At 34.8% G+C, this 14,483-nt stretch overlaps 4 protein-coding genes and 1 pseudogene across 4 annotated transcripts; 4 read left to right on the top strand and 1 right to left on the bottom strand.

The window, feature by feature from the left end:
• Positions 1-780: 780 nt before the first annotated feature.
• LOC125576333 lies at positions 781-3,620 on the top strand (annotated as a pseudogene).
• An 845-nt stretch (positions 3,621-4,465) lies between these two features.
• LOC106405449 (MLP-like protein 43) lies at positions 4,466-5,509 on the top strand. The gene is made up of 2 exons (XM_013845991.3): positions 4,466-4,737; positions 4,950-5,509. The coding sequence occupies exons 1-2, from the start codon at positions 4,536-4,538 to the stop codon at positions 5,225-5,227; spliced, it is 480 nt and encodes a 159-aa protein (XP_013701445.2). The 5' UTR covers positions 4,466-4,535; the 3' UTR covers positions 5,228-5,509.
• A 400-nt stretch (positions 5,510-5,909) lies between these two features.
• LOC125576332 (MLP-like protein 43) lies at positions 5,910-7,143 on the top strand. Its single transcript, XM_048736141.1, has 2 exons — positions 5,910-6,366; positions 6,603-7,143. Exons 1-2 carry the CDS (start codon positions 6,018-6,020, stop codon positions 6,878-6,880), a joined length of 627 nt encoding a protein of 208 aa, XP_048592098.1. The 5' UTR covers positions 5,910-6,017; the 3' UTR covers positions 6,881-7,143.
• Positions 7,144-7,370: 227 nt separating this feature from the next.
• Positions 7,371-8,309, top strand: LOC125576199. The gene has a single exon (XM_048735620.1). The coding sequence runs from the start codon at positions 7,371-7,373 to the stop codon at positions 8,307-8,309; it is 939 nt and encodes a 312-aa protein (XP_048591577.1).
• A 594-nt stretch (positions 8,310-8,903) lies between these two features.
• LOC106405443 (phosphomannomutase/phosphoglucomutase) lies at positions 8,904-13,937 on the bottom strand. Its single transcript, XM_048736139.1, has 9 exons — positions 13,274-13,937; positions 12,666-12,929; positions 12,279-12,588; positions 11,996-12,202; positions 11,621-11,820; positions 11,430-11,542; positions 11,206-11,349; positions 10,997-11,087; positions 8,904-9,152 (listed from the first exon to the last, which is right to left on the bottom strand). The coding sequence occupies exons 1-8, from the start codon at positions 13,799-13,801 to the stop codon at positions 11,012-11,014; spliced, it is 1,842 nt and encodes a 613-aa protein (XP_048592096.1). The 5' UTR covers positions 13,802-13,937; the 3' UTR covers positions 8,904-9,152; positions 10,997-11,011.
• Positions 13,938-14,483: the final 546 nt, after the last annotated feature.

Below are 14,483 nucleotides of genomic sequence, written 5' to 3'. Positions count from 1 at the left end.
CAAACTTTGCAAAAGAAGTAGGCAGAAAGTAACAGCTCGTAGGTGAATTAGGGATTGACTTTGTCTACCACAGAGAATAGGCAGAGGGGAAGAGGATTCGACTCTGTCTACATGTATAAACTGACCTTGATGAAGCTTATCACTGAGAATCAAATCATCGTGCTCGTCAGGGAGAGAGACGGAAGTGGCGTGTGAGGAGTCAGAGACTTTGAGATAAAAGCCTTGGTTTGGGAAAAGCTCACCTCCTGCTAGAGCAGGGACGATGCTAATGACTTGTAAGAGAGAGGACATGTGTTCTCCGGCGATTTTGACGTCGGTGTTCATGTGCTTGAGGAGAACGCCAGGGACTAGAATCGCCATCACCGACGGATCCGATCGTCGTCCTTTACCGGAGCTCGCCGGATTCTCGCCTCACATATCCAGATTGTCGTCCTTTGCCGGAGCTCGTCGGAGCTCGTATCGAGGAAGAAGATAAATATGAGTTTTTTTTATCGATAGTAATTGATTAGTTTATGTTTAATTAATTAGGGGACATAGTGGTCATTTTTCTATTAAAATTTTAATGGTAAATTTGAAAAGTGTAAAGTTGAAAAGTGGTATTAAGAAAGTGGTATTAGTGGCAATTTCCCTATTATTTTTGGAGTAAGAACTTTTCAGAAATTTATCAATTAAAAAACTGAATAGAATCGTGTCATCGAAAAATTTGAACGATTTCATTTATCTTAAGTTAACCAATATGGTTCATGATCTATGAAACCCTAAACCCACATCATTTTATCTTATTTCTTTTAGGCTCACGAACTGACTGCTTTCCCACTAATTCTACTAATCATTCTTTTTTTTGTGACACGAGTTACGAATGATATTCATTTTTATATTAATTAATTATTTAATAATTTAGCCTTATCAATTAGCGCCAGACGGGTTAACGTGATCAAAGAGAAGAAAGACCTAATCAAAATTATTAGTGATAAAATAACTTCCAGTCTATTTCTCGCTTCATTCAATATTCTTTTATTTAAACGGAGGTAAAGAGCTAAGAAGGGATCAAATTCATCCTCAAACCTCAAAACTCCAAGAGACATTTGCAAATTATCGGGAGATCAAGAATGGCGGAAGAAGCATCTAGTTTGGTCGGGATCATTGAGACCACCGTGGAGATAAAATCTTCACCGGAGAAGTTGCATGGCATGTTTGTCGGGAAAAAGCACCATATCCCCAGTGCATCTCCATCCTTCGTTCATGGCTGTGAGCTGCATGAAGGCGAAATGGGCCAAGTTGGTTCTGTCGTAACCTGGAATTACTTTCATGGCAAGTCAACGCTATAATTCTCTAGTTATATGAACACATGCATAGCGAATTTATATTAAAATATACTAACTTTTGAATCAAAACCAATTTGAAACGGCTGGATTGATCCATATATATACATACAGATATGAATCTTATTCAAATGCAAGATTTCTAACAATCTCAAACCTATAAATTTGTGGTCAGATGGGGAGGTAAGAGTAATGAAAGAGAGGATCGAGTCAATAGACCCGGAGAACAATATGGTCACATACAGGGTGTTAGAGAGGGTGATGTAATGAACGAGTACAAAAGTTTCGTGATCACCTTACAAGTGACCCCTAAGGAAGGAGAACCTGGAAGTGTTGTACATTGGCACTTTGAGTACGAGAAAATTAATGAGGAGGTGGCTCACCCTGAGACTCTCCTCCAGTTTGCCGTCGAGGTCTCCAAAGAGCTCGATGCACATCTCTTTTCCGAAGAATAGAGGAAGATTTCTCTTGTTTCAATCCTACATATCCATACTTTTTTTGTGTGTTTTTGCCTTAAATTTCAGTCTTTGAAAGTGCTGTAAATAAAGGACTAAGGAGGCCATTATCCATATATACTTTTATTTGTGTGTCATGAGTGTTTGGAAGTTGTTACTTTGGAGAAGCTAAGTGTAGCAGCATTAGCTGTGAAGCTACTCGAAATTGATGTATGAAATGTTTGTTAATAATAAAAACATATATATTTAATTAATAAATTAAGCATTATGCTTCGTGTTTTGATGAAGATAAGAAGGGACTGCGACCGAGGAATAACAGCTGAGTCGTGATGAAAGTTAAACGGGAATAGAAAGAAAGATAACTTATTTTTTTGTACAATTAACTGAGAGTATAAGTTAACAAACAAAACCCTATGTAACATAGCACCCACAGTTATATTTTATAAACATAACTTTTTTATGAAGGATATAAAGCCTATAGAATAAATATATACTATCAGATTGTTATTTTGTCTAGTCTAATTAACATATTAGATCTACTTAAGGATGTAGGAAGGAGTTTTTTTTATGGATTATGTAGTATATTTGAAAAAATAAAATCAGTCATGCTTATAATTAAATTTAGAGGAATGCTCAAACTGTTATCGTTCAAACCATTGACGAACCCGGGCGGCCGTGCCATTGATCAAAGTTAACTAGTATAGCATAATTACTGTTATTGCTTTGTTTATGACGGTTGCTTCTATGTAAGCTATGTGTGAATTATGGTGTTTGATGGATCGTCCTGATGATTTATGAACAATAAGATTAATAATGCTAAACTAGCTAACTTTGATTGGTTTGACGTAAGAAATGATTTGGTTGAGAAATGTATTTGCTTAACTTTGAGATGGTCAGAGAGTAACATGAGATGAATATGTACTTATCAAAATCATTTGGTTAATTAGCCGAGCAACTTTTTAGTCACATTTATTTATCTGAATCCTTGGATGTTTTTAGTGCTACAACTTCTTCAATGATTCATAAATAATACAGTCATTCATTTATCCTCTACTCCATATCCAGTACCGCATATTCTATAACTAACATACGTTTTCTCATGTGATACATACACAAAAAATACTTCAATAATAGTTAAATTTGTATATCTCAAATTATATAATATTCATAATCAATTCCTATGGTATAGCCTCATACAACGCACATCAAATCTAAGTGACTCTATAATTGATAATTTGAAGTTCTATACCTGAGCATAAAATCTCTAGTAGCCTCACTAAAACACGATCCATCAAAATTAGGCCTAATCAAAATGAACAAAAAATATATTGTGATTTGATTAATATCAAATTCTCCATAGACTTTACAAAATTGATTAATTAAAATAAATATCCGATTGTGACTTTATCAGACTTTTTCAAATTGTCCACACGTTGCCTAGTAGACATTATTTTATGTCATACCAAACATATAAGTATAATTTTATAATTTACAATAATGACGATTGGTGTATATATTTGATCAAAAGTCAAAACAGCTATGACCTATTGGTTAGTGAACAAACATATTAAAAACAAATTTGGACCTTACTATAGACAGAATGGGAGATATTTTAAATTCTGAATTTTGACCCAAAAAAGGTTTCTGCTCCTTTTCAAGAGATACAGCTGCGGGATAAACAATCTTTCTCAATTTATAATAATGCTTATTTATCTTTTAAAAATATGTAATAACGTGTACCCCTTTACAAAAAGATATGATCTTGTAGGATTGACAGAAGGTCCAGATATATGAATTTTTTTATGGACAAAAATATTCTTTATATTTTCGGAGTAAGAACTTTTCAAGAAATTTATCAATTTAAAGCCTTTCTCAAAAAAGAAAAGAAAAGAAATATATCAATTTAAAACTGAAATGAATTGAGTCATCCAATAACTTGAATGATTTTTTTTTAAATATAGTTTCAGTCACATCCACGCTATACCATATTTAGAGCATGTTTAGACATAAATATTTAAGAGCCGGTTCTTAACTTTTTTTAGTTAAAAGTTAAGAGACGATTTTTTATATTCCGCTAAGAACCTCAACCTAAGAATCCCTAATAAACATGCTCTTAAGACATTTCTAATGGGAAATTCTACCGTAAAATAATAGATTCCACAATTACATCGCATATATAATATATATATACATACATTTAAAACTTTATGGGTAAAACTCTCCATTGGAAATTCTCTTAGGTCCATCTTCAAAGTACTCTTCCAAGCTCCGAATTATGATTTATGTCTAAATTAAATTGACACAAACAGTGTATATCGTAGATGCAAACCGATGGTTGCACTACGTAATCCCTTAGTTAACCAATATGGTTCATGATTTATGAAACCCTAAACCACATCGTTTTATCTTATTTTCTTAAGACTCACTAAACTGACTGCTTTCCCACTAATAATACTTATTCAAAATATTATGTATGACACGAGCTACGAATGTATTTTATATAGCTTTACCGTGTACAGATTTTTTAAAATAAATTATCTTATAATCCAGTCTTATCAATTAGCGCCAGATGGGTTAATGTGATCAAAGAGAAGAAAGAACTAATCAAAATTATAAAGTAATAAAATAAATTCCAGTGTATTTCTCGCTTCATTCGTTCTTCTATTTAAAGGGGGTGTGAAGAGCTAAGAAGGGAACACATTCATTCTCAAAACGCAAAATCCTAAAGACACATTTGCAAATTATCGAAAGATCAAGAATGGCAGAAGAAGCATCAAGTTTGGTCGGGATCATTGAGACAACCGTAGAGGTAAAATCTACGCCGGAGAAGTTGCATGACATGCTTGTCGGGAAAAAGCACCATATCCCCAGTGCATCTCCATCCTTAGTTCATGGCTGTGAGCTGCATGAAGGCGAGATTGGCCAAGTTGGTTCTATCGTAACCTGGAATTACTTTCATGGCAAGTCAGCGTTATAATTATCTAATTATGTGAATACATGCACAGCGAATCTATATTAAAATATATCAACTTTTGAAGGAAACCAATTTGAAACGGGTGGATTGATCCATTCTTATATATTATTTTACACATTATGTCTGATCTTGTTCAGATGCAAGATTTCAAACAATCTCAAACCGATAATTATGTGTCAATGTGTTATATATGATCAGATGGGGAGGCAAGAGTAATGAAAGAGAGGATCGAGTCAATAGACCCGGAGAACAATCGGGCCACGTACAGGGTGTTAGAGGGTGATTTAATGAACGAGTACAAGAGTTTCGTGGTCACCTTTCAAGTGACTCCTAAGGAAGGAGAACCTGGAAGCGTTTTACATTGGCACTTTGAGTACGAGAAAATTAATGAGGAGGTGGCTCACCCTGAGACTCTCCTCCAGTTTGCCGTCGAGGTCTCCAAAGAGATCGATGCACATCTCATGTCCGAAGAATAGAAGAATAATTTTCTTCTTTCAATTCTATATATCCATACTTCTATTTGTGTGTTTGCCTTAAAGTCCAGTCTTTGAATTTGCTATAAATAAGGACCCAGGAGCCGCCTTGTCCGAGTTTGTAAAGAGATATGTGTCATGAGTGTTTGGAAGTTGTTATTTTTGAGAAGCTAAGTGTAGCAGCATCAGCTATGAAGCTACTCAAAATTGATGTGTGAAATGTTTGTTTAATAATGAAATCATAAGTGTTTGATAAATAAATTAAGCATTCTGCTTTGTGATTTATTGATATGTGTTCGAATCGGATTCTTCTCAGCTCATCCAAGCTGACGCAAGTGCGGAACTCTATGGCATTGTAGCCGATATCAAATCTACTGCATCTTCCTTTGAGTTTATCTTGTTTCGTTGGATCTCTCGTGTGAGGAACAATGAAGCATATGAATTAGCAAAGAGAGCTTTGGCAGATAAAATTGTATTAATGACGATCGCCTAACCCTTGGGCATTTAATATAAGTATGTGAATATTTACAAAAGAAAATCTAGACACGCATTGAAAAGAGTAGGTGAAAAAATTTAATGAAAATAATGGTCATAATGAATGATGGTTTTTGGTCACAAAAAAAATGTGTATTTTTCTTCGATAGTTTCCTACTCATTCCTCTATATAAAGGGGTATAGAATTCCAAAGAGAACTCACTCATAAAAAGAATAGCACACTCTCATAAAACCTCTAATTTTCTAACCAAATCAGCAAGGGACAGAAGGGCGGGGTTGCTACTGAAACTACCAAGAAATGGAGGAAAAGGTGGAGACGCCGGTGACCGTGGCACCAACTATGACGGTGGAGACTACAAGCGCCGAAGAAGCGGAGACCAAGGTGGCGGTGGCATGTCCTCCTAAAAAGGTTGAGGCCACAAATAAACAGGCAGAAGAGGAGGTGAAGACAACAGAGACGTCTAGCTTGTTGGGGATGGTTGAGGCATACGTGGAGATCAAAGCTTCCGCTGAGAAGTTTCATCACATGTTCACCGCGAAACCGCACCATGTTTCCAAAGTATCTCCAGGCAACATTCAGAACTGTGAATTGCACGAGGGAGATTGGGGCAAACCCGGCTCTATCATCTTCTGGAACTACTTTCATGGCAAGTTAACGCTATTCTATATAATTTTACTTAAATTAAAATTTTGAGAATGTAGAGGCCTTGTAAGATTTTTGCAATGACTAACAAGAGACGAGAGGAGAGGCAGGCAAAACTCAAAACTTAAACATTAACTACTAATATATAACTGTTGCAATGACTATTTTTGTAAGATTTTTGCAATGACTATTTCTGTCGATTCTCAAAACTTAAACATTAACTACTAATAACTGTTGCAGATGGAGAGGCAAAGGTGGCAAAGGAGAGGATCGAAGAGGTGGATCCGGAGAAGAACCTGATCGCGTTTAGGGTTATAGAAGGTGATCTGATGAAAGAGTACAAAAGCTTCTTGGCCACGATCCAGGTGACCCCTAAGCATGGTGGGACAGGGAGTATTGTGCACTGGCACTTTGAGTACGAGAAAATTAGCGAGGAGGTTGCTCATCCCGAGACTCTCCTCCAGTTATGGGTCGAAATGTCCAAAGAGATTGACGAACATCTCTTGTCCGAGGAATAAAATGTGTGTGTGCCTTAAGTTCTGTATTTTATTTAAAATTCAATAAGGGACTAAGGAGCCGTGTCCCAGTTTGTGAGAGATTATAAATGATGAGAGTGCCGTGATATTATGTGCGTGTATAAGTGTATACTAAGATCGTTTTACGTTGGACGTGGTAACTTTGAGAAACGACGTGTACTAGCTACGATGAGGCTGCTAAAAAAAATATAAGACTATAAGTATTGTATGTTTGCTAATAATAGTATACGTTTGGGTTAAAGATTTATTACCTACCTATATGTTTTCATGAAGATAAATAGCAGGACAGTAGATTAAAGAATTAAAGAACTATTGGCACCACCACTGAAAAGGCTTCATCAAAATATTTCACAAAAGAAAAGAAAAACAGAGAAAGAGAAAGAATGAAGTAGGTTCTCAAAAAATTAGTCATATTGCATCTGGTCTTGGAGAGCCTATATTAACACAAAAACCTCGGCTTGATCCTACTAACATGGGGGAAACAAAAGTATTGGTGGAAATGGAATTGGATAAGGACTTTCCAAAGCTTATAGCCCTTGATGATAAACAAGGTAACATCTTTCTAGTTAAAGTTGAATATACTTGGATCCCTTCCACATGTGATAGGTGTGGGTGTTTAGGCCACAAATCAAAAAGATGCCTTCAGCCTCCTAAGACTCCAGAGGATAAAACCTTATCATCAAATTCAGTGGCTTCTAGTGTTGATGTACCCGTGGTGGATATTGACATCATTCTTCACCAAAATGAGAGTGCTGTCCCATCTCCCTCACCGTCTACTCAAAAGGTAGTCACTGATCAAGAAAGTCTTCCTGCTACTAACTTGGCGTGCGAGGTTCCAAAGATATGTAACCAATTCAGTGCACTGGATGTACTTCCTGTCAGTTCTGAATCGGAAGAAACAATCACTGAAAAAGCTGCTACAAACTCAGGTTTGGGTTTGGCTCAAGATCAAGAAACACCATTTGTTGCACCTAATGTTTCTACGGAAAGCCCAGGAAACAATGTAGCTGCACACAGTTCTATCTTATCCACAAGGATTCAACAAGGTATTCAAACTACCCTGCCAAGCTTGATCACTTCTACACCCATATTAGCAGATTTTCAGTCTGCTCAAGCTGCAACACCTTCTATGGAATCTTCTCCATCAACAAAAATTACCAACAATGAGGTTCAAAAAACTTATGTTGTTGATCCCTCAACCACAACATCTGATGTTAATGTATTCGAGAGTCCTTCTCGTTTTTCAGCGCTAGGTGATGTGGATGGAGCCGAGAATGAGTCACTGAGCTCGCTTGGCTTGACAAGGGGTGGGAGAGAGACTAGACCTCCTATCAAGTTCCAAGATTTGGAATGGAAGACAGTACAAGGACGAGGAAAGCATGGCCGGCGTGGTCGTGGTTCTAAGCACTAGCTATTGTCTACTATTTCATCATGGGTTTTCTAGTTTCTCCCTAAGTTGTTTCATAGGGATGAGATGTTATCCATCATGATATGTTCATGCAAGCTTTATCTCGCTATAGGGTTTCATCATCCTATCTTGTAAACTTTTAATGTTTTTTAAATTTGAAAGCCCTTTTCTCAAAAAAAAAGAAGTAGGTTCTCAAACTAGCTGTTTTTTTTTTGCTGTAGAATGAAGTTGCTGTAAAAAAAAAAAAGTTGCAGTTGTACCATGTATGATGTGAATTTCTTGAATAAAAAATGCGATTAATAAATATTAGTTATCTGGTTAATACCATGCAATCAATATACATGTTATGCATTGCAGAGGGACTTTCAATACATCAATTTGGTGATGCCGCAACTGTTTTTTGCATAATGGGTTTTCAATTGATTAGCATGGGCAGAGAAATATTACAGAATCCAAGATCAGGTTTTTTTTTTTTTTGGTAATCAGATCAGGTTTTCTTTACAACCAATAGAAAGAACATACTACGATATTTATTTAGGGGAACCATAAATTTGAACCAAGTAGTTAAATCCTAACTAAAATAAAAGGAACCAGAACTTTCATCCCAATTACTTTCCATTGACATTATTATTGTTCATCAATTATATCCACGTATATTACACATATATTTTATATTCACATCTACCGATTACTATACGTTACTGATGATCATATAATGAAATGGCGGACTTTTTGGGTCAATGGCTAGCTAAGTGTTTTCTCAAAAAGAATACAAAAACATAGCACATGATTTTCTTTCCTGCCTCCACAGTTCACACACTGTCGTTTAATGCCATCATTCACAATCTATACTATACTAAAAGGCAAATATAAGCCATGGAGAGGGTGTCCACGTAGGATAGAAAAATCAACCAATCAGAGAGTCCGAAATTGCCACGTCATCTCATTTATTTTTTCGTAAAAAATGAAAAACAATGCGAAGGAAGGGATCGAACACAGGTTATTATGACATTAATATATGACAGTTACCACTAAGCCATTGAAACTTTCTTGAACACATATACAAGAATCACTAAGTATGTAATCACAAACTCTTATGTACAATTACAATAATATGAATTCAACTTTCAAGACTCGGATACTTTGTTTTGTAAAAAAAAAAAAAATAAGTGACTAAGCTAATATATTCTTTGAAAGTGTGAGAACATTGAAAAATATGAAAAAGCATAGATTTTTGTTTCTGTGACAAAGTTAAAAATTTTGTAAAAGTAAGTTTAACATATAAATTTTCGTGACAAATATGAAAAAGCATAGATTTTTGTACAATTTTGACAAAACAACTCAAAACATAGTTCTCTAATGTCTTAATAAAATTTTATTTAAGGGTGCAATAATTAAATATATCAATTCAATAAATTTTATAATTTATAGACAAAACAATAACACAACAAATTTTGAAACATTTGTTTAATCTATCGATTTCTTTTCATGAGAATCCAACTGATCAAGATAAAAAACAATTAGATTTACAAATATTTAATTACCATTTTATTCAATTTTGATTAATTTTAAATGGTAATAATGTATCTTTTTGAAGTTACAAAAAATAATGTTCTTTCTTTATTACACTAGCATTATATATAGATTCTATATACACAAATAAATATAATATAACAACATAAGATTGCTTTCCCCGATTCATATGAAAACTTTTTAAGTTATCCACCAAAGCAAATTAATTAAATCAATCAAATTGTTAGAATACAACAAATTAATATATAATTTTATTTTAAATTAAATTTTTTAAAGTTGTATTTTCATTAAAAACAAAATAATAAATAAGTAAAAATGATTTGATGGTAATTTTTATGACATATATATATATATATATATCAATTCAGTGAAAGAAATATAAGCTTAATATGGAAAAAATCTTAAATACAAAAAACTCTAAAAATTAACAAAAAAACTAACAAAAATTAAACTATGATATCACTTAAAAGCTTCTTAGACAATATTAATAAAATATTTTAGCAATAATTAGACAAATTTGATTTTTTTTTGCCAGCCAAAATTTTATTATTAATTAGCATCAATTATTTCAAGATGTTTAAGAAAAGATGGACAAAAAAATAGGATGGACATAAATAATATATGAACTATGAATAGTGCTTTGTAAAGCTGACTTAGATAACACATCTGCACATCCATTTCCAGTCTTTTTTGATGCCTAAATTCAATTACTTTAGAGTAGTTATTTCATAAAGAGATCGTATGAGATATTGTTTTGATATTCAGATTTGTTTCTTAACTTTTAAGAAGATTGATAACTGTAAAATGTCTTATTCGAATATGATATGTCTATAACCGAGTCCCCAACATGAGACAAGGTTGTTTAACAAGTAAATAATTTTATTTTTCTTATATTATATAATAAATATATATTATTTACTGATAATAAAAATATAGTTATTCATCTATCACATATATCTATGCAAATATGCGAATCAAGTACAACAATCAAACAACATAATGATTTTCACAAAGAAAATTTAAAAAAATATATTTATGTTATGTAGTCTTATTTTATATTCTTAAAATAATGTAATACAATATTATACATTATTTTTTTAGAATTGAGAAATACATATAATATCTTATCCGCGCGTAGCGCGGTTAAAAACTCTAGTTTGATTAAAGAGCCTTCAAGATTGACTTCCGATATAGTTGTCGATATCACTTATGTCCAGGAATCTAGCTACCCCACTAGCTTCCAGAAACCTAAATCAGCACACATGGAAATCGATTAAATGCTGTCACAAAAAGATATTTTACCATCAAGTGTTTCAAGTTCGGTGTTAGACCAAATTATCGGAATTAAAGATGAACAAAAAGTTACCGGTCTCTGAAAAGACTTGTCATGGAGAAACATCCACCAGGAAGCACTGACTGCATATTAAGAGCAATGTTAGGATTGTGAATGCTCTGCCTCATGTGCACCCACCCATACTCTTCCCCACTCTTTTTGTCCATCACTTTTGCCCTGCATTTTTTTTATTTAATAATTAAATAGAATATTTGATTTTTTTTCATTACATAGAATCTGTGAACAAAGTAAATTACCTGTACATGTGAGCATCAATGGCAGATGGATGATCATTTGAGTCCACCAAGCAGCCTTCACTCACCCAACATTCTCCACAGGAATCCAATTCCCATCCTTCTAGTTTTCCTTCCTAGTAAGTGTTTTTATTTGTTTCACAAGTATAAAGCTACCGCCATAACCAATTGGATATCAAATATAACTACCATACCTCAATGTATTGCCTGAATGTCTCAATGGCTTCAATGCCTTTTGCTTTGGCATCTCTTGGCTCCGACAAAATATTCATCCGCAACTCAGCTGATTCTAATGGTTCCTCGAGATCTTCTATCAAACTACCGATACCTTCCTTTGATCCCGCGAGTCTCATTCTCACCATCTCAATTATAATTTTCACCACCATGTATGCACCTACAATGTATCACAGTGTATAGAAAAGAAAACATAAGAAGACCATGTATAACTAATAAACCAATAGGAATAAGAGGGATTTAGGCCATGATTGTTTGTTTGTGTTTACGTGGAAAACGCATATGAAAATAAACAACTATGGCCTAAATAAAATAAAGAGTAGTATATAACTAACCATCATCCAAGAAGTGATTCTCTTTAACAGCACCATGTCCTGAAGTTTCCATCATGAGATGACTCTCGATGCCATCTTTGTTGAGCTCTACTCCCTTGTCAATCACGTTTCTATATCCCACTCTGTACAAACAATGTCTCCCTCCTCTCTCCGTTATAAACCTAGTTAGGCCCATACTCGTTCTTGCGTCCGTCACTATTGTACTTCCTATATCCACACTTAAAAAAAATAATTATAACTCACATAAACAAATCAAATATAAGGATTAACATATAATATCCACCTGGATGTTCTTTAAGCACAATAGCTGACATAAGCGCAATGAGCTTATCTCCGTTTATAGGATTCCCTTTGTTATCCACAACTCCACTCCTGTCTACATCCGTGTCAAACACAACCCCAAGATCCGCTGAGTTCTCAAGAACCGAGGCTCGGGTGCGTGACATGGCAGTCTTGTCTTCAGGATTAGGAATGTGATTAGGGAACATTCCGTCCGGGTTAAGATAGAGCGAACCGAATGTATCAGCTCCCAACTTATCTAGAACATCCCACGTAAAGAACCCTCCTGACCCATTACCAGCATTCACTACTATCTAACATACACCAACCAAAACAACGTCAGAAACACCGAAGACAGAGAAAGAGAGATTATGAAGCTAGACACACTTGCCTGAAATCCTTTGAGAGGAGTGTCGTAGTGTTCAGGGTGATTTATTCTCTCTTTAATGATTTCTCTAAGGTGCTGAGAGTAAGCGCTCATGAAATCGACTTGCTCTGGTCGAGTTCTGATTAATGTAGAGACTTTGGTCTGTCTATTTGCGTACTTTCTCGCAGCTAAATCACATATCTTCTCCACTTCAGGTGACGTTAATCCTCCTCTCTTGGTAAAGAACTTAAGACCGTTTCTTGTATACGGTAAATGAGACGCCGTCATCTTCAAAACCACAACATCTCAAACAATATTGTTAATTCTAGAAATAACTTAAATCTAAATGCTGTAAAATACCACGTTCATTTGACCAGACCATCGCATTTATTAAATAAGGTCTATAAATACGCGGCTAACAAGTTATAAATTATTCATTTACATAATCAATATACAAACCTAAAACTTTTAAAAAAAAAACTAAACCTGATATTTGTCTCTCTTCGAATTTTTTTTCTAAATTTTCTTGATTTCTTCTAGTTCGATTCGCGTTTGTTCACAACAAATATTCAATCTACTAAGTACCTGTTGAGTGGGAAATTGACTATACAAGAGTTCGTGAAAGCCGTTACCATTATTGAAGCGTCATATTCGAAAGGAGGGAGTAACGTGCTCATGAAGCAAGCAGGAGTAGTAGCTAAACCCATGTCAAAAGCTAAACATCCTGCACGAGCTAGACCAGCGAACACGGCCGTGCTTAGCTTCCCACCGGAAACACGTGGGTCCCGTCCAAGAGAAACCCTAATCACGCCGTTTCCGTTACTCTCCGTTGCCGCAACCCATTCTCCGAAGCTCTCTGCGATTGCTTCAACCGCTGCAGGGGTTAAAGTAACCGTCCGGCCTTTCTCTCCTTCCAGTGCGACTCCTCTCACGTCGGAACCGTTCTGTAACCTTCGAATCTGGTCCATGTCCTCGTCGAGAATGTTACTGGTCACTTCATCAATCTTGGTTGCATTTGAGGATCTTGTCCTGAGGGGTTTAAAGGAAGGAGAGGCTGGTGTGAATGATAAGAAGCTGCTTTTGACTGTTCTTGGTAAGGAAAGAAACAAAGAGACTACAGTTTTTGAGGACACTAAAGATGAAGTTGAAGTCGATGCCATAGCTAATTAGAAACAGAGTTTTTTTTTTTCAAGTTCCAGACTTGAAGGCAGAGATTCAAAGAAAATACAAAACAATTATCTGCTAATATAATTCACAGCTTATATTTTAATTTGCAATCTTGTTTGTTTCTATCTGTGATTTTTTTCCCCTTAGAAGTGATTTTCAAATATGAGATTTGGAGATGGATAAGATTTGTAACTAGATGTAACCATAACCTTACGTTTTGAATATCTCTCCAGTTTCACATGTTTACCAAAAAATATCTGCAAGCAAACTTCCAAGCTTATTAGATTTTTCTTTGTTTTTTCTTCATCGTCTGCATAAGCATAACAACAACAGCATATTCTCTTTTTATGTACCAAGTAGAAAACTCGCGGGAAACCAAAAAACGGTTTCGGTTAAATAATGTAAAACCAAAAACTTCCATAACCCATTACAAACAACGTAAGTAGTCTGTTTTGCTTGCACTGATGAATTGATTCTCTTTGGTGATAAGATTTTGATGGCTCTTTGTTCTGACAATTGTGAAAATCTAACATGTGTTCGGAAACAAAATAAGTTTACACGGTTATAAACAAGTCATTGCATTGCAATTAAATCCAAAAAAAATGTTTGGTGCAACAATATACAAATCTTCAATTAAAAAAATTAAAATCAACAACCCTGCACATACATTTTGGT

This window comes from Brassica napus, chromosome A7 (assembly GCF_020379485.1).
Source record: "Brassica napus cultivar Da-Ae chromosome A7, Da-Ae, whole genome shotgun sequence".
Classification (NCBI taxonomy): domain Eukaryota; kingdom Viridiplantae; phylum Streptophyta; class Magnoliopsida; order Brassicales; family Brassicaceae; genus Brassica; species Brassica napus.
Note: the sequence above shows the minus strand (reverse complement) of the source record. Positions and strands in the feature narration are given on the sequence as shown.